Source organism: Oncorhynchus tshawytscha, linkage group LG03 (assembly GCF_018296145.1).
Source record: "Oncorhynchus tshawytscha isolate Ot180627B linkage group LG03, Otsh_v2.0, whole genome shotgun sequence".
Taxonomy (NCBI): Eukaryota; Metazoa; Chordata; class Actinopteri; order Salmoniformes; family Salmonidae; genus Oncorhynchus; species Oncorhynchus tshawytscha.
Window position 1 is genome coordinate 47,128,009 of NC_056431.1, and position 21,214 is coordinate 47,149,222.

The 21,214-nt window shown below is 42.2% G+C and overlaps 1 protein-coding gene across 1 annotated transcript in view; it reads left to right on the top strand.

Annotated features, from left to right (window-relative positions):
- Nucleotides 1-21,214, top strand: part of LOC112237447 (SH3 domain-binding protein 4) — a 67,753-nt gene that overhangs the window by 39,744 nt on the left and 6,795 nt on the right. The window contains exons 2-3 of the mRNA XM_024406040.2: nucleotides 3,645-3,855; nucleotides 3,946-6,332. Coding sequence (XP_024261808.1) covers nucleotides 3,735-3,855; nucleotides 3,946-6,332 — 2,508 coding nt within the window. The 5' untranslated portion in view covers nucleotides 3,645-3,734. The remainder of the gene's footprint in view (nucleotides 1-3,644; nucleotides 3,856-3,945; nucleotides 6,333-21,214) is intronic.

Here is a 21,214-nt window from a genome sequence, read left to right on the forward strand (position 1 = left end):
GTATGTCTTCCATTTCCAAATAATTGCTCCCACAGTTGATTTCTTCAAACCAAGCTGCTTACCTATTGCAGATTCAGTCTTCCCAACCTGGTGCAGGTCTATAATTTTCTTTCTGGTGTCCTTTGACAGCTCTTTGGTTTTGGCCATAGTGGAGTTTGGAGTGTGACTGTTTGAGGTTGTGGACAGGTGTCTTTTATACTGTTAACAAGTTCAAACAGGTGCCATTAATACAGCTAACGAGTGGAGGACAGAGGAGCCTCTTAAAGAAGAAGCTACAGGTCTGTGAGAGCCAGAAATCTTGCTTGTTTGTAGGTGACCAAATACTTATTTTCCACCATAATTTGCAAATAAATTCATAAAAAATCCTACAATGTGATTTTCTGGATTTGTTTTTCTCATTTTGTCTGTCATAGTTGAAGTGTACCTATGATGAAAATTACAGGCCTCTCTCATCTTTTTAAGTGGGAGAACTTGCACAATTGGTGGCTGACTAAATACTGTTTTGCCCCACTGTACATTTGACAATCAAATTCCCCCATACTCTTTATCAATGTCTCGTGTTGGCAGTCTTAAGGACAGAGGAGTTCATCTTCACCACTTTGTGAAGCAATGTTGCATTCCTCACATCATACCTTTTTTTTCTCTTGCTGGTGTCTGGCGCAGCACCCTTAGAATCACTCATGCTCTAGTAAAAACATGTCAGTGGTGTCATAAGCCCTTTCCTCCATGAACACCCCTTCCCCAGAACCTATGAAGTTACTGAATTATAGATGAATTGTAGTTTGTTGTGTATCAAGAAACAGTGCTGTGTTCTACTGACCCACATCTGATTACAAGAATAGAGCAATAGAGTTGAGGTGTACGTTTTGTTTATTGTAATCTGCTGCATTTTGACCTCTTTAGTCTGGTTTTTCAAAGAGGTTTTAGAGTTTGGTGTTATTGGTACATAATCTCTTTGTCAGGTGAGCATCTATAGTAGTCACAACTGAAAGCCAGTGGTCACCAACCGGTCAACCATTCCTAGTCTATCACCAAACATTTCAGTGGAAAAGCCAACGATAAAGGCTTGCTCTCCTTTTATTTTATCATTCATGTTGCACTGTTGGCGGTAGGTGCACTTGATTCAGAAGCCTTGCGCACCTGGTAAGCAAAGTATTTTCTATTTTGAACCATTGAATTTGTCTGAAAAGAGGAACTCCGCCTACCAGGAGTGCAGGATCTGTGGCTAAATCAAGTGCGTCTACTGTGCTGGCCAATCGGATAGCTCAAATCACAGTGCCTACAGAGCTTCTACGACCGCGGCCACAGCAAAGTTTGACACTAGCCTAAGTAAGATTTAATAACTTTTAAAACCACAGCAAGACTGTCAAAGAATACAGCAAAGAGCTGCTGTTTTTCTAAGAGTTCATGTAAAAAAAAATATTCAGCCCTGTCAACACTGGTTTTATTCAACACTATTACAAAACAGAAAACGTGCTTCTCCCTCCTTCCAGCTGAGACTAATGGTGTGTTAAAACAACTGGGGACTCGGAAATCTCCGACTTCCGTGCGTTCAAAACAACGGGGAAAAAAACGTGATCCAACTGGGGATTTTTAAAAATGTTTTATTGTTTTAATTTATTTATTTGTATTTAACCTTTTATTTAAGTAGGCAAGTCAGTTAAGAACAAATTCTTATTTACAATGACGGCCTACCCCGGCCAAACCCTAACCCCAACGACGCTGGGCCATTTGTGCACAGCCCTATGGGACTCCCAGTTCCATGTTGGAAACTCTGACATCTTTCTAGACCCCTGACTTTCCGACCTGAAGATCACTGACGTCCCAGTTGTCTTGAAAGCACCATGTCCATCAGATGCAGGTACACCAGTAACATAAAAAATCAAATTATTTCAATTCAAGCTCCGCTGTGCTTCGCAAGTGCTACTCCAACTGATCTATTTTGTAATCAAAGTCAAGTTTTGAAATATAATATGGTCTCAGAATAACAATATTTCAGGCCAGGCGTACAGCCAATATGCTGTGATAATATATTAGGCCTACTGCACAAACCTCATTCCTACATAACTATTTTTATTAGGTTAATGTTGCATCTTCTATGTCATGTTTAAAAAATAATCCTGAGGGGTAGATCTTGACTAAGAAAAGGTTGTTGACCACTGCTATAAGTCATATTACAGTTCAAATTGTATACTTTGCCACAAGCCTATTCATTTGTCAGAAGCCACTGTGTGCTGTTGCCTTCATACTGCACAGGAGAGTAGGCAGGGGGTTATGGTACTTTACACAAACCACCTCTCCTTGAGTGTGGGAGAGGCAGCAGATGTGACTGTTTTTTTGATGTGTGTTGCCGTTGGTTCATCAAAAAAATATGCGGAAAGAGAATGGAGACTACCTGAGATAAGGTCTGGATTTTCCCATAAAACATCAGCGAGTAGCAACACCTGGTCTGTTGTTTTGTTAAAAGCAGTAAAAAATATAAGGCTTCATGTAGGTTGTCTTGACCAAAACATTGTTTTTAGCCAAAAAGTAGGCTATAATAAAAGTTGTTATGTTGATTCTGTGTTATGTGATTCACGCCTATTTTGTCCGATTTATTTTAGGCTGCAGCTCAAACTGCTGTCTACTCTCCCGTCTGAAGTCTTTGGGCTAAAATGTTTACTTGAATTCAAATGGAGCTTTTTGGATATGCACTTCATTTATCATTCTGTTTCCGTATGGGTCTTTAGCTATCCCCTTTCTTCCTCCAGGTCCTTTTTGATGGCCCTCAGTGCAGAACTATCCTCTCCAAAGGATGATCAAGGATTAAAAAAAAGTTTTTCACAGGGAAGGGAATGGATATGGAAATTAGCTCTACACACTATTTGTAACGTACATATTCTAGAAATTGCTTTCACTGATATCTCCTTGATGGTTCGATTTCTTTTTTTCAAAGTACAGGAGAACTAACTGAGTGGAGTGAAACACAAACGCTTCAAAGTTAAAACAACATTTGGAGGACCCAAGGGTTTACTATTTCAAGCATAGCTTAACAGCATAGCATCAACAGCATAGCATCAACAGGATATATTTCAAAGACGAGAGGAGGCAAAAAAGTTATTAAGCTGTCCGTTGCATTCTCTCAGGGCGACCTGCCTTTGGTATAGTATAACATAATGCATAATGTCAAGGTTGTAGACCAAATAGAGATGAGGTTAATACAATTCCGTGTCTATAGGGTTTCACGTGAAATTCCAATAATAGTAATGCATACCTTGAAATCTCACGTTGAATGTCCTCTCCACCCACCTCGAGGTAGAGGAATTTGTGTTTTGTGTGTGCAGAAATTACATGGCCTGACCCACCCCCAACCACACACACATAGAGACACTAGGGATTTGTGTTTTCTTGTAATTGCCACGTCCAAAATCCTATCTTCTGGGATGTGGAACTTGTAAATATCTGGGGGATATTTACATTCTGTCACCATTTTGGCAATCCATTATTTGTGCCTCTTAATTATATTAGTGAGCAGGTTGCAAGATATATTGTTCTAATCAGAATTCATCAGGCCCATTTAATGAGATTGTCAAGTGTCGCTAAAAGCTAATTAGATATAAATAAGCCATTTAGTTAATCCTGTTTTTTTTCTATTTCATCTCCAGAGACTATGAAAGGCTGTTGACGACTAACTAAAGGGAACCCAGGAGAGCAGCCTGAGCACATAGGTTGTGTGTGCAGGGAAAGAACCAACAATGGCCGCCCATCGAATCAGGGCGACCAACAACATTGCACTGCCACGCTGCAAGTCAGAGGGGACACTCATTGATCTCAGTGATGGAGTCTCTGAATCTAACTGCCTCACAGATGTCAAAGGTATGTTAATGAAGTTAATTCATATTTGAGATATTTTGTTGTAGTATTGATTATCTGTTAACAGATTGACGTTTTTGGTGTTTTTTGCAGTGCCTTCTCCCAGTGCCTTAAGACTGGACGCCACTGCCTCCTTTGGCACTGCCAGGGAAGTCATTGCAATTAAGGATTACTGTCCCTCCAGCTTTACCACCCTCAAGTTCTCCAAGGGAGAACATCTCTTTGTGCTGGACACATCGGGTGGAGAGTGGTGGTACGCCCACAACAGCACTGAGATGGGTTACATCCCTGCAGCATACGTCCAACCCATCAACTACCGGGACTCCTCATTCAGTGACAGCGGTATGATCGACAGCCTAGGAGACTGCTCTGTTGAGGAGGGAGCCAAGGAGCTGGACCTCCTTGAAGATTGGACCGGGGTGTTCCTGAAACCCACTGCCCCCCAAAACGGGAACCCCTTTGCCCCCCATCACCAGCCCCTTAGTCGTAGCGCCACCAACCCTTTCCTCAATGGAGCCCTTCAGGGTTCGCTGGATCAGAACAGTAATGAAAACAGTAAGTCAGTGGATCTTCTTCTTTTTGACACAGCACCCTCTGTCCCACCAAACTCCACCAGCAGCACTGTCAACATCAATGGCTTTGGCAGTGACATCTTTGATCTGAACCACATCAGCCCCAGCCTGGGAGTGGGCCAGACTTTACGCAGGGACAACCCTTTCTTCAGGAGCAAGCGATCCTATAGTCTCTCAGAACTTTCCATCCTGCAGGCTCAGAATGACGCCCCAAAGGCATCCTCCAGTTTCTTTGGAGGCCTGAAAGCACCTGCGCCTGAGCAGTTCCAGAGCCGAGAGGATTTCCGGGAAGCATGGCTCAATCACCGCAAGCAAGCCAGGTCCTGCCATGACCTGGACTCCTTGGGCCAGAACCCAGGCTGGGGCCAAACGCAGCCGGTAGAGACCAACATTGTCTGCCGTCTAGACAGTTCTGGAGGAGCTGTCCAGCTTCCAGACACCAGCATTAGCATTCACATCCCGGAGGGCCACGTGGCCCCTGGAGACACCCAGCAGATCTCCATGAAGGCCTTGCTGGACCCGCCTCTGGAACTCAACAATGACCGCTGCACCACTGTGAGCCCAGTTGTGGAGATCAAACTCAGCAACATGGAGACCAAAACCACAGTCACCCTTGAGATGAACGTGTCAGTTGTGGTGAAGAAGGAGAGCAGACAGACGACAGAGGTCATGTGTGTGAGGAGTGACTGCAAGGAGGGCCCCTACACTCCAATCCCACAGGCGTACATGTATGGGGACACCGTCCAGGTCTGTCTGGATTACCTTGAACCCTGCATGTATGTTTCTGTTGTGGCCCAGGCACAGTCGGTTGCTCCAGGCACCACAGTTTGGGATAACGTGGTGAAAAAGGTCACCCTGGGCGTCTATGGGCCTAAGCACATTCACCCATCCTTTAAGACTGTGGTGGCTATCTTCGGCCATGACTGTGCCCCAAAGACATTACTGGTGAGTGAGGTGGGGAGGCAGGCCCACTCTGCTCCTCCAGTGGCCCTTCAGCTCTGGGGGAAGCACCAGTTTGTCCTGGCTAGACCACAGGATCTTCGGGTCGGGGTTTACTCCAATATGGCCAACTATGAGGTCAAGGACAGTGAGCAGGCCAGGGTGGTCAGGGGGTTCCAGGTCAAACTGGGAAAGGTTAGCCGGCTTGTCTATATGATTGCCTCACGCACTGCTGACGATGTCTCAGATTTCACATTGCGGGTCCAGGTCAAGGATGACCAGGACTGTATTCTCGCCCAGTTCTGCGTTCAAACACCAACACCTCCACCCAAGACTGGTCCACGGACGTCTGCGCAGAGGCGCTTCCTGAAGAAGAAGGAAGTAGGGAAAATTGTTTTGTCCCCTCTGGCCATCACTAACAAGTACCCTGTGTTCCATGACCAACGAATCCACAACCTGAAGTTTGGTAAATTTATCAAAACAGTCATCCGTCAGACCAAGAACCAATACTTACTGGAGTACAAAAAGGGGGATTACGTTGCACTTCTGAGCGAGGAGAAAATCAAACTGAAGGGACAGTTGTGGACTAAGGAATGGTACATTGGTTACTATCATGGTAGGACAGGACTTGTCCATGCAAAAAATGTTCTGGTGGTGGGGAAAGTGAAGCCCATATACTTCAGCGGTGCTGAACTTACCACTACACTCTTACTGGAGCAGATACTTAAGCCCAGCAAGTTCCTGACGTACATCTATGCCTCTGTAAGGACTATACTGATGGAGAACGTAGGAAGCTGGAGGGCGTTTGCTGATGCCCTGGGTTACGTCAACCTACCACTGACACATTTCTGCCGTACAGAGCCTGACAGTGAGCCTGAGAGGGTGGCGTCTGTTCTGGAGAAGCTGAAGGAGGACTGCAACAATGCAGGGGGCAAGGAGAGGAAGTCCTTTCAGAAGGAACTGATGACTGTAAGTAATGGCCAAGGGCAGGGTTCCCCAACTGGAGGCCCGCAAGCCGAATTTGGCTCATGAGTGGTGTTTTTCCCCCCCTCCACCCCAAAGTTTTCTGAGCAAAAAAATATAAAAATATACAGTACTAGCCAAACGTTTGGACACGTACTCATTCCAGGGTTTTTCTTTAGTTTTACAATTCATGTAGTAACTAAAAAAGTGTTAAACAAAAAAATATATAGTATCCAACCTTTGCCTTGATGAAGCTTTGCACACTCTTGGCATTCTCTCAACCAGCTTCATGAGGTAGTCACCTGGAATGAATTTCAATGAATAGGTTTCCCTTGTTAAAAGTTAATTTGTGGAATTTCTTTCCTTAAAGAATCTAAAATATATTTCGATTTGTTTAACACTTTTTATGGTTACTACATGATTCCATATGTGTTATTTCATAGTTTTTGATGTCTTCACTATTATTCTACAATATAGTACAAATAAAGAAAAATCCCAGAATGAGTAGGTGTTCAAACTTTTGACTGGTACTGTGTGTGTGTGTGTGTGTGTGTGTGTGTATGTGTATGTGTGTGTGTGTGTGTGTGTGTACATACAGTTGAAGTCAGAAGTTTACATACACCTTAGTCAAATACATTTAACCTGTTTTTCACAATTCCCGACATTTAGTCCTAAGAAAAATTCCCTGTCTTACATCAGTTAGGATCACCACTTTATTTTAATAATGTGAAATGTCAGAATAATAGTACAGAGAATTATTTATTTCAACTATGTCTTACATCACATTCCCAGTGGGTCAGAAGTTTACATACACTCAATTAGTATTTGGTAGCATTGCCTTTAAATTGTTTAACTTGGGTCAAACGTTTCGGGTAGCCTTCCACAATAAATTGCCCCCTTTCCTCCTGACAGATCTGGTGTGACTGAGTCAGGTTTGTAGGCCTGCTTGCTCGCACATGCTTTTTCAGTTCTGCCCACAAATTTTCTATGGGATTGAGGTCAGGGCTTTGTGATGGCCACTCCAATACCTTGACTTCGTTGTCCTTAAGCCATTTTGCACAACTTTGGAAATATGCTTGGGGTCATTGTCCATTTGGAAGACCAAGCTTTAACTTCCTGACTGATGTCTTGAGATGTTGCTTCAATATATCCACTTAATTTTACCCCCTCATGAAGCCATCTTTTTTGTGAAGTGCACCAGTCCCTCCTGCAGCAAAGCACTCCCACAACATGATGCTCCCACCCTCGTGCTTCACAGTTGGGATGGTGTTCTTCAGCTTGCAAGCCCCCCCTTTTTCCTCCACACATAACGAGGGCCATTATGGCCAAACAGTTCTATTTTTTTTCATCAGACCAGTGGACATTTCTCCAAAAAGTACGATCTTTGTCCCCATGTGCAGTTGCAAACCGTAGTCTGGCATTTTTTTGTGGTTTTGGAGTAGTGGCTTCTTCCTTGCTGAGAGGACTTTCAGGTTATGTCGATATAGGACTCGTTTTAATGTGGATATAGACACTTTTTGTACCTGTTTCCTCCAGCATCTTCACAAGGTCATTTGCTGTTGTTCTGGGATTGATTTGCACTTTTCACACCAAAGTACGATCATCTCTACAAAAGTATCTATATCCACATTTTTTTTTGACTAGGATTAAATGTCAGGAATTATGAAAAACTGAGTTTAAATGTATTTGGCTAATGTGTATGTAAACTTCCGACTTCAACTGTATGTACATATTCCATTAAAAATCTGCCGTTTCCAGCTACAATAGTCATTTACAACATTAATAATGTCTACACTGTATTTCTGATCAATTTGATGTTATTTTAATGGACAAAAACGTGCTTTTCTTTCAAAAACAAGGACATTGACCCCAAACTTTTGAATGGTAGTGTATATATTATATATAAATACACACACATAACTTTTTTGTATTATTGTTGGACATGAAATACTTTTAAAAACACCAGCAAATTAGTATCAAGTGATTTTCAAATTTGGAAATCTGTTACCAAGTATTCCCACGCATAATAGACAGACGTGATCATATACGAATCTAAGCAATGTTTGAAATTATTATATTTTAGTTCACTGTTATCTGTTTGGGCTTCAGTCTTAAATGGTTGTCTATATCTGTCAATCTTTTTTCTGCGTGATTCACTTTCTTTTTTTTCTTTTTTATAACCAGGTTTCCATCCAACCTTTTTATGCGAGTCAAGTACATTTCTGAAAGAAAAATGTCACGACAGGCCTGATGGAAACAACTAATTTGCCAGTAAACTCTCGTCAAGGTCGGATATTTTTGTGCCGGTAAAATTAATTATACGAGAAATGGTAGTGGTAACGCTTTTATGCTCAAATATTGATAAAATAACCATCATATCTAAGTAAATTTGGAGTCACACAATGACATTGTGTGGTCCTCCCACTACGACTCGGGAAAGCATGCAGTTTATTAGTCTACAGATTAAATAAGTTCTGATGAACTTCACAGGGTGATGAAAGGGCATGGTGATTAGGTTGATGAGTCTTTCAAATAAATATTGAGCGTTTTATTCTGATGACATGATGATTGATGCTTGGCTGCCATTTGACATTAAAAAAATCTTGCTCTATTTGTCCACAAATTATCTCATTATGTAGTCCGGTGTTTCCCAACTCTAGCCCTCAAGTATCCCCAACAGCACACATTTTTGGTGTTGCCCTCGGCAAGCACACCTGATTCAACTTGTCAACTAATCATCAAGCCGTCAATGAGTTGAATCAGATGAGTTTGTCTGGGGCTTCAACAAAAATGTGTGCTGTTGAGAATACTGGAGGACTGGAGTTGGGAAACGCAGACGTAGGCTTTACCCACACTGTATCTGAAAGTTGTTGGCTAGAGTGCACGTGCCAAGACCAGAGTGGGCACATTTGCTATATAACACATTGTTTTGGGACAAAACCATCAGTAGAGTTGAAAATGTGATGGAAATCCATTTAAACTAGTATTTGTTATTCCGTACATGGGAATTTAACCACAAAATTCATTTTATGTTCACTTCATCACGCACAGCCTTTTATCCGCAACCAATCAGTTTGATAGAAATGCTTCACTGGTTGGGAAAATGCGCATATTTATAATATTTGCATGAAAATCTGTCGCCAAATGGATGGAAACCGAGGTTATGTGTTTAGCACTTTTGTTTATTCTGTTTGTTCTAGTGTGCATATTTGTGTCTTGTGTTTGGTCTTGTGTGTGCGCTGTGCCTGCATCTGTCTCTATACTTGTGTGTCTAGCTTAGGTCTTTTTCAGGTCAGTCGTGGCTTTGGTTCCTTATCTACTTACAGCTGCCTGAGGCTATGGTCCAGTGGGCTAATTCTGTTGAGTGTGCAGTCAATAAGTGCTGCGTGGGCATCAGGGTCTTATGGGGACTAGAGAGTTGTGGAGAGCAGCAGAATATTTTGGCACAGCACAAACCCACACCTCTGTCTCAAAAACATTGAGTTAGAGATACTGTATGTGCTGCATTCGTAAATCCAAATCATGGCTCAGCCTGTGTTGATAATGCTCCGTCTTCATTTCTAGTCATAATGTGTGAATCAAAACCTACAGGAATACAACCATACTGTCAAACACTTTTTATGAAAAAGTCCTTGGTTTGATTTTGGAAGTGATAATCAGTGTTTTGACCATTGTAGATGGTGTCGAGCAGTGACTGCTGAGGCTAGGATGGCTCATCATAATGGCTGGAATTGAGTGTAATGGATGGAATGGTATCAAACATATTAAAACCATGTGTTTGATACCATTCCATTCACTCCATTATGAGCCGTCCTCACCTCAGCAGCCTCCGCTGGTGTCGAGAATAATACGTGACTTAGCATCGGTGTTTCTCCTAGGATGTTTTTTAGCAGCAGTTGCAAAGTTAGCGGGGAGGGCGTGGTAGTGGGCACGGCCAATGGCATGGTTTTAGAAGCCCTCCTCTTGGACGCAGACACAAAATGCGTATTTTCTTGTAATTCTACACATTTTGCTATGGGGCGGAGAGAACATTTTACAGGTTTAAAGCTAATTTCATACAATTGTACACATTTTACCATGGCTTATTTGATGTTCTTATGCTTTCTGAGTGACTCAAACGTTATAACAAAAATCAATATGTATCTGCCATGACATTTTTTAAAATTTTAGATTCTCCCTTGACTGTCTAGTTTTTATTTTGGTGATTTTTAGTTCTTAAAGATCTTATTTAAAAAATATATATTGTAGCTCCATTATCTTTTTCTACATCCTTTATATCATGTTTTAGTCATCCCGATAAAACACTTTTGGGTGTGGGGTCAGCAATTTAGCCCTGACACTTTTCAATGAATATGGAGGAAACACTGAACATGATTGAAGAATAGAGCCATAGAAGCATGTCATACTGTGTGGATTAGCAGTATATCTGATGAATATTCTTCACCTCATGTTGCTGAGGGAGTGCAGAGAGTATCACTTTGCTCTCTGTTCTCTTTGATAGGTGAAGTTCATGTCACGCCGTAACAATGACATTGATATGAGGTGAGACGGTTTCCCCTCAAAAGTGTCTGAGACGGAAGAGAGAGCACACACCAGATATAACTGTTGTTGTAATCTTTAAACATCTGCACTATTCAGTCGGCTCTGTCCCCATTGTTGACCCTGTCGTGTCAAGACTCGTTAACACTGTAGCCTCACCCCACCCACCAATAGACCAGAAACCAGCTGGTTTGGGCCTGACTTGGAAACTTTCCTGCAAACCCAACCCTTGTCTGTCTGTTTCCCTTTCTCACATTATTGTGTGCAAAGATGTTGTCCTCAAGACAGTTTCATTCAGTATTTCCCAGTATTGCTTTTGGCAAAATTGGCAGCAGGCCCTGCAATAAGTTTCTATACAGAACAAAATTGAAAAATGTTTCAATATGTAGTCTCTCCTTTGTGTTTCAAAGTGTTGACAACCTCTGAGATGTGATGTTGCTTTGAAATCATAGATTTTTTTGTCATCTGCGTGCCAATATCATTCCAAGTTCGATACAGTGTGTGTTGGGTAAGAACGTTCACAAACTTAAAGAGAAAGAATACTCAACGTCAGCCTCACTCGCTCTCAGTGCCAACATAATGATTTTCTTTTTTTCAATAACATCCCTTTGTTGAAGTCTCTTAGAGGTCATGGTCATAATAGAACAGGCTCTGAGGTAGGATGGAACATAAACACTATATAATTTACGCCGGGTTGTAAACACCAATTACAACCATTTATAGACATGGGGGAGCTTCAGTGAGGAGAAGAACTATATATAAAGACGAGTCCGTGGTGGAGAAGACATGTCCTCCACAACACTTCCCATTTCTCAGGCTCAGTTGTTTGGTGTACACTATGTAATGATGTGATAGAATCAGTACTATTAATTGGGTGTGTTTTCCCCTTTTCAAATCTACATAGAACATCTTGGCAAATAGGATGCACTTCATTGGATGGACCTTTGGAAGCGATGGTGCAGCAATCAGTCATACTGATATCCTTACAGAATTCAAAAGTATTCACAAAGCAAGTGGTATACTTAGAGCAAACTCATCCAGCCTTGCATGCATAGAATGTACAACTCCTGATGAATAACCACCAAAGACATCAACAAACACTCTTTTGGTTTATTTATGGAAAATACTTCAATCTAAACAACTTCACACAAGGTTATTTGGTACTTATGCAACAAGAGTTGAAATGGGCACTATAAAGTTAGAATCCACTTCCTTCCACTGAGAGGATGTTAGTGTTATTTAAGCCCAGCTAAGATATCCTCACATTCCACGGCAGGCTACAAGGGAACCAACGCATACCGGATGGATAACTGTTTGCAACCAGTGTGTCTACACCAACCCACCTATCCAGCTTCACAGATTAGGATTGATGTCTAGGTTAGGCTAATCCAATGTAGGTAACCGCTGTTCCTTTGTGCACAACAATAACAAAACAGTTGCCGCTTGTTCACCCTGGTTTTTCTCGAGGAGTTTTGTGTACTGACTTTTTTTGCAACTGTTTATCCCCCAAACAATAGATTACTTACATAGTGGTGGGCTTCAATTGCGGTCTTCTGAGGCTTTGTATGTGGCTGTCAATTTAATTACCGTCTCCTACGTCTCTCGGCAATTAAGTGTTTTCTCTGACACTGAAAATAATCCCTCCTGATTCGCTTGCATATCATTTGACGGAGAGCTAAGAGTGTATTTTTAGATGCAAAGGAAATAAAATATTGTGTGCACCTCAGAGGGAGATGACAGCCTTTGTGCTTGAGTATCTGAAGGCATGCACATTTTATCTCATTGTTCAGGAAGAAAGGAATTATCAGCAGTGTTAGGCATGGGCCTATATCCACACATCTCAAATAGAGAAAGATTCCTCTTATTTGCCCCGTCCACTTCCCCCTTTTCCCCCTTTCTTAGTTGGTAGAACTGCATTGCCTGTAGTAATTGCCTATTGAAACATAATCACAATTAATTAACACTTTCTATTTCAAAACAAATATATGGAAAATGATTTTGCATATGGTAATGGTGATCACATTGAACACGTGCCCACTACCACGCCCTCCCAAAACAGTAGTGCCCATGTTCAATCCAACTCTAGGAGCGAACTTGTGAATTAAACTTTGTTTTAATGAAACCTGCAATGCCTATGAGGTTATCTAATCACCACATATGATCAAGTATGTTTTGTACATTCTGTTAATTTTGCATTTTTATTTCATTCAAGACTCAGCCCTGATATGCTTTTGTGCTCTAGCTAATTTGCCCATGACTGATTGTGTAGGAGTTTAGCTATGGATGTATAATTCAGAGCTGGGTTAATCAAGTACTAATTGTTGTTCAGTCGAATCTACATTTGACAACAAAAAAACAAAACAGATTTTGAGCCTGATAATTAAGCCGACCACAACCAGAAAGTATTCTCTTCCTGGTACATACATACAATCCTCTAGGCTTTGGAGAACAAGCCTATAACAGGTGCGCTGGGAGTCGGGAAGCAAGTTCAGTGAATCATTTAATCAATAAACGAAGCCGAAACCTAACGAAACCTAATACAAAACAAGAAACACGAACAACGCACAGACATGAAACTGAAACCGAAACAATAACACCTGGGGAAGGAACCAAAGGGAGTGGCATATATAGGGAAGGTAATCAGGGAAGTAATGGAGTCCAGGTGAGTTTGATGACATGCTGGTGCGTGTAACTTGGGTGACAGGTGTGCACCATAACGAGCAGCTTGGTGACCTAGAGTGCCAGAGAGGGAGTATATGTGACAGTACCCCCTCCCCAACGTGCAGCTCCAGCCGCAGGACACCGACCAAAGGGACGATCCCGGGGATCAGGAGCGGACCGGTAACCTCTGTTGAGGCGCAGGAGCCTGGCGACCTAGAGTGCCTGAGAGGGAGTATACGTGACCATACCCCCTCCCTCGTGCCCAGCTCCACCCGCAGGACGCCAACCAAGTGGTCGATCCCGGGGATCAGGAGCGGACCGGTCGCCTTCGTTGAGGCGCAGAAACCAGACAAGCCAGCTGAGGAGTAGGAGCCGGATGAGGAGTAGGAGCCCGACGAGCCAGCTGATGCTTGAGAATCTGATGAGCCGGGTGAGGCGTGAGAGCCGGACGTGCCAGCTGATGAGTGCGAGTCCGACGAGCCGGCTGAGTCTTGAGAATTCGACGATCCGACTGAGGCTTGAGAATTCGACGATCCGGCGGAGGCGTGAGAGCCCGACGAGCCGGTTGAAGCTTGAGAGCCCGACGAGCCGGCTGAGGACTCCCCGGATAGCTCCGGACCCGACATAATTTCCACCACAAAAAAAAACTAAAAAACACTCCCTGATGCTTCCCTTGGGTGAGAGGTTATTCTGTATTCTGCTGGGAGTCGGGAAGCAAGTTTAAGGAGTGAATAATTGAATCAATAAATTAAACATAATACAAAACAAAAAACAGAAACAACGTACAGACATGAAACTGAAACAAAAACAATAACGCCTGGGGAAGGAACCAAAGGTTGTGACATAGAGTTGAAGTCGGAAGTTTAAGTACACCTTAGTCAAATATATTTAAACTCAGTTTTCCTGACATTTAATCATAGTAAAAATTCCCTGTTTTAGGTCAGTTAGGATCACCACTTAATTTTGAGAATGTGAAATGTCAGAATAATAGTAGAGCGAATTATTTATTTCAGATTTGATTTCTTTCATCACATTCCCAGTGGGTCAGAAGTTTACATACACTCAATTAGTATTTGGTAGCATTGCCTTTAAATTGTTTAACTTGGGTCAAACGTTTCGGGTAGCCTTCCACAAGCTTCCCACAATAATTTGGGTGAATTTTGGCCCATTCCTCCTGACAAAGCTTGTGTAACTGAGTCAGGTTTGTAGGCCTGCTTTCTCACACATGCTTTTTTCAGATCTGCCCACAAATTTTCTATGGGATTGAAGTCAGGGCTTTGTAATGGCCACTCAAATACTTTGACTTTCTTGTCCTTAAGCCATTTTACCACAACTTTGGAAGTATGCTTGGGGTCATTGTCCATTTGGAAGACCCATTTGCGACCAAGCTTTAACTTCCTGATTGATGTCTTGAGATTGCTTCAATATATCCACATAATTTTCCCACCTCATGATGCCATCTATTTTGTGAAGTGCACCAGTCCCTCCTGCAGCAAAGCACCCCCACAACATGATGCTGCCACCCCTGTGCTTCACGGTTGGAATGGTGTTCTTCGGCTTGCAAGCCTCTCCATTTTTCCTCCAAACATTATATATTTTTTTCATCAGACCAGTGGACATTTCTCCAAAAAGTACGATCTTTGTCCCGATGTGCAGTTGCAAACCGTAGCCTGGCTTTGTTATGGCAGTTTTGGAGCAGTGGCTTCTTCCTTGCTGAGCAGACTTTCAAGTTATGTCGATATAGGACTCGTTTTACTGTGGTTATAGATACGTTTATACCTGTTTCCTCCAGCATCTTCACAAGATCCTTTGCTGTTGTTCTGGGATTGATTTGCACTTTTCGCACCAAAGTACGTTCATCTCTAGGAGACAGAACGTCTCATCAGAATGAGTCTGATGACATGCTGGTGCGCGTAACGATGGTGACGGGTGTCCGCCATAACGAGCAGCCAAGTGACCTACAGCACCGGAGAGGGAGTATACTTGACAAAGACCCCAGATTCACAGTAGACTTTGGTAGCGAAATACAGAGCGCACATCCTTATCCGATTCCGAGGTGCATATTGAAGACATTGGAAGAACTGTCCACATTTACTTTTCGTCAGCCAAAAAGATGAGTAGGCCTAACGAACAGCCAAAGCACTAGTCTATGTCAATCTACTATCCCCCATAGTACAAAGGTTGACCTATTATATTCTGTGCGAGAAATAAATATTCCAAACATAGTCTGGGACAGTTGTGGTATGCAATAGATCCCAAATTAATACAACCACTAGCATCAAAACAGTTTTTATGCAATGTGGCTGACGCAACAGATCAGAACGTTTATCTTAAAGTGTTGATTAGGGTATTTCTTCACATTATAAGTGCAGCAATGCAAACATGGTAGTACGGTATAAGTACAGCAATGCACACATGGTAGTACGGTGTAAGTACAGCAATGCACACATGGTAGTACGGTATAAGTGCAGCAATGCACACATGGTAGTACGGTATAAGTGCAGCAATGCACACATGGTAGTACGGTATAAGAGCAGCAATGCACACATGGTAGTACGGTATAAGTGCAGCAATGCACACATGGTAGTACGGTATAAGTACAGCAATGCACACATGGTAGTACGGTATAAGTACAGCAATGCACACATGGTAGTACGGTATAAGTACAGTAATGCACACATGGTAGTACGGTATAAGTACAGCAATGCACACATGGTAGTACGGTATAAGCGTGAATGTTCCATTAGCGGAAAACACCATTATCAAAAGTGACCGCAAATGCAATTATGCATGTAATGCTTTTATTATAAAGGTGCATTTTTTTACTGAAAATGATCTTCCCCAGACTTGAAACTCACGTTCTGCGTATGCATGCCAGTTAGGCTCTACACCCCTTGCAAAGTGGATTAATGTGCTTAATTTTTAAGAAGTTATTTTGCCATTTTAGTTGTGATACAAATCTTATTAAAACATATAGGGCTATAGGCTAGGCTACATGAGGTGTGTGACGATGATTCGAAAAAGTTGCAAAACTAAACATGGTTTCTTATACTTGGCATCATTCACAAGTGATAATATATAATTCACAAGTCATAGGCTAATATTGTCATCAATCAGACTATTCTTGATTTCATCTTGATTTTTCATATCCTAAATAACATATGTGTGAAATTTGATTTGGATTCAGAATGGACCATTATCGAAACGGGAAAAAATGCATGTCATCTATGCACTTAAATAGCAAATGGGAGACACTTTTCCCTGTGGTTTATTTTCATGCCAGCCAGGTAGACTATACTCCTGTTGTAAATATAAGCAATGTGGTTAATATTAGTTGAGAAATAAATATTCAGTGCATTCGGAAAGTATTCAGACCCCTTGACTTTTTCCATGTTTTGTTAGGTTACAGCCTTATTCTAAAATGGATTAAAACGTTTTTTTCCCCTCATCAATCTACACACAAAACTCCATAATGAAAAAGCTACGTTTATAAAAACAAAAAAACTGAAATTGCATATACATAAATATTCAGAACCTTTACTCAGTACTTTGTTGAAGCACCTTTGGCAGGGATTACAGCCTCAAATCTTCTTGGGTATAACACTACAAGCTTGGCACACCTGTATTTGGGAAGTTTCTCCCATTCTTCTCTGCAGATCCTATCAAGCTCTGTCAGGTTGGATGGGGAGCGTCACTGCACAGCTATTTTCAGGTCCCTCAAGAGATGATCAATCGGGTTCAACTCCGGGTTCTGGCTGGGCCACTCAAGGACATTCAGAGACTTGCCCCGAAGCCACTCCTGCATTGTCTTGGCTGTGTGCTCAGGGTCGTTGTCCTGTTGGATGGTGAACCGTTGCCCCAGTCTGAGGTCCTGAGCACTCTGGAGTAGGTTTTCATCAAGGATCTCTCTGTACTTTGCTCCATTCATCTTTCCTTCTATCTTGACTAGTCTCCCTGTCCCTGCCGCTGAAAAACATCTCCACAGCATAATGCTACCACCACCATGCTTTACCGTAGAGATGGTGCCAGGTGTCCTCCAGACGTGACGCTTGGCATTCAGGCCAAAGAGTTCAATATTGGTTTCATCAGACCAGATAATTTTGTTTCTCATGATCTGAGAGTCTTTAGTTGTCTTTGCGCAAACTCCAAGCGTGCTGTCATGTTCCTTTTACTGAGGAGTGACCGTCTGGCCACTCTACCATAAAGGCCTGATTGGTGGAGTACTGCAGAGATAGTTGTCCATCTGGAAGATTCTCCCATCTCCATAGAGGAACTCTGGAGCCATGTTAGAGTGACCATCGGGTTCTTGGTTACCTCCCTGACCAAGGCCTTTCTCCCCTGATTGTTCAGTTTGGCTGAGCGGCCAGCTCTAGGAAGAGTCTTGGTGGTTCCAAACTTCTTCCATTTAAGGCGGATGGAGGCCACTGTGTTCTTGGGGACCTTCAATGCTACAGAAATGTTTTGGTACCCTTCCTACGGACAATTCCTTTAAACTCATTGCTGGGTCTTTACTCTGACATGCACTGTCAATTTTAGAACAAGTCTGTAATGTAACAAAATGTGGACAAAGTCAAGGGGTCTGAATACTTTCCGAATGCACTGTAGTAGGCCTAGCCTAAATAAAGCTGATTCTCCTCTTTTTAGTAGAGGCCATCACTCTGTTTTCTCGTGCAATTGCATAGCATATTGTAATGTTGCGCAGTATTAAGTGTTTAATTCGATTTTAAAATACATTTGTATTGATGTCAGAGTGATTAGAGGGACAATGGAGTGCTGAGTACCATGAAGTTACCAATTTTGGTAGGCTACTAATGACCGTCAGTAGCATCAGAGCTTGGAGAGGCCTTATTACCGTGGTTAAACGGTTACGTGGAATTTCACTGCCTTCATAACAGCCCTAGCCACTGCTTTTTGCACGCATTTGCGTGTGTCTGGCTGTGTGCATAGTGAATGTGTGTGTGTATGTATGCACCTGCTGTAACCCAGCCTAAGTTCATATTTGTGCCCTGCTTTTAATAATGTATTGTATTCCTTTCGCTGTGTAATTTGTTATATTACTGACTAACACATAGGAAGGAAATGACAAAGCCTCTAAATCAGTTTACTAACCTGTCCCTTATGCCCCTCATCCTTGTAAGGTTTAAGGCCCCTGTGTGTCCTAACATTATGGACGCATTTAAACTGCACATGGCCACATACAAAATGGCCACTTGCATAGTATGTGTGCAATAATAACCACATTAACGCTTGGCGGTCAGTGAGCTCTATGGATTTCACCATTTCAGCCAAATGCACTTGAGTCTAGATGAAATTAAAACTGTAAATTTTCCTCAGCATTAAGCTTCTTCAGCTATGTCTCCCAACATTAACATTCAGGGCAGGACAAGATCATCAGCACAATAATAATACTTAAACAATTCCCAAGGTTGACTTGACACATATACTCTCTTTTGCTTTGTTTTGTCCGGCAGTTTAATGTAATCTAAAATAAGCAGAAACACCATATTGTTGTTTATTGTGTGTATGGAGTCTTTTAGACTCCTAGTGGGATTGTATCAACCCCAGTCTGCGGACTAGAGGTCTGTGTGAAATGGCCGTGGCGTTTGGCGTCTGATTGATGGACGTGGGCAAAGACATGTCTCTGTGGAGGATCATTACCCCACAGATGTTTCCTGTCTCATTGTTGAGACTAAACAGAAGTGCCAGTTATGGACCAAGAGGCGCCTGCATTCCACCCCACCTCCCCTTGCCCCTCACATAGCCCCTCTACCTCAACTCAGCTATGACCAGACAACTATGCAGAAACACTCTACGGAGCTGCCTGTTCTGTCTGGTGTTGTTGGGCCACGAATTGGAGGCCAGTGAGTGTGCTATGTACTGTGTTGTGTATATATACTGACTTCAGTTTTAAGGCGGGTTCTGAGCCACCATTGCACCCATTCCTCAAATAGGATTTGGAAAAAGAGGAAAAATCTGGAGGAGGTTCTAAACTGCGTGGTGGGCACCCCACTGTGTCCTGCACTAAGAGGAATTTAGTTCCCACTCACGCACACAACTCTGTAGCAGACCCTCCCGAGTCCCAATCCTCATCCTACGCTTTGAATTATTTGTGGAGAGAGAGAGAGAGAGAGAGAGAGAGAGAGAGAGATCCCTGAAGTTGATAGCACTTGGGAGTAATAATAACAATCTATTTCTGGAAGATGACTTTGGGAGCGGCCATCGGGATGATCATGTGCAGTTAGCTCTGTGTTGCCATTTTTTAACACAGACCTCTTTTTTTTTCTGCATCCCTAGACTCCATCTTCTATTCTTCACTTCCTGCTCAACACTCTCCCTTCCTCCTTCCTTCAGCAGTAGGGTGTGGCCAACTGCTGTGCTGGTACAGTTGACAGCACGACATATCTGTCTCACTCTGGAGACATGTTGTTTGTGTGATTTTCGTCTTCTGCCAGTCTGGTTAGAATGGACGAGGTTCACACAGAGGGCGGAGTGTCACGAAAAGAACCCAGAATTCTCTCATCTCAGCTCAGCAGACTGTTTGGTTGAGGGTATAACGGCGATCAGGTGGATTTGTGTATTCAGAACAGGAAAACAGTAAGAGAAGTACACGTTGAAAGTACAAGTTGAAAGGGAAAAGTAGAACTTAGTAGTCAGGGGTTCTCAAACTTTGTGGGGCCGGGGACCCCTTTTGTAATAGCTAATTCACCAGGGACCCCTCATAACTCCAGTGAGAGAAAAAATAGCATACAAGGAGTTTTACTATGACTTTGGCAGTGCATGGCAGGACAAACAAAGTCTTGGGCCCTGCGAAGGAACATTTTAAAGGCCCACCTCTTGGCATTGGAGTTAACATTTAGCAGTTTAAGCTAATTCTACACGCCTCTGTTTTGGTTAAAAGCTGAGGGATGGGCCTAGAGAAATGCAACCACTCTCAAATTCAGAGACAGGACTATGGATGCAAGGACGGACCATCCATAATATAGAAATTATAGTTTTAGCAATGTTTCATATATATATATATATATATATATATATATATATATATATATATATATATATATATATATATAGTTTGTTTACATTTACATTGTTTACAAACATTGGGTTATATTTTGGGTTCTGCTTATATTTCTGGTTCTGATTGGGTAGGACAGTTGAACTAAGCTCCTGAGGCATTTATAAATCATGTTCTTCATGAATAAATGGGCTATATCATGGTATGCCATACCAAAAATGCATGTAGCAACTATGGATTCTAGCTTTAAATTACAGTGTGTTTAGGTAAAATCATCTTATAACTGGTTGAAAAATGTATAATTGGTGAAGCACTGTGGATACCAATATCCCATGTGACCCTCCCAGTCCCATGTTTCCCAAGGTTAAGAGTATATGAGTAGATGAATAATATTACATTGTATTTCATTGTATTTTATTACACCCTCAAATTATTCTATGGATACTTTAGCCAAAATGTGTTTCGTCTGTTGGTAGAAATACTCTTAAGATATGAAATGTTATTTTGAGATCTGGCCGCGGACCCCTGCAGTAGAACCCCTGAAGTAGAGGGCAAGACTGTGACTGAGATACAGATTAGAGTGAGTGGCTAAGATGGGAAGAGCGACATGGGAACCTTTCAGACATAAATGGAGATGGAGAGCGAGATGATAGAAGAGAGGAGGAAAAGATGG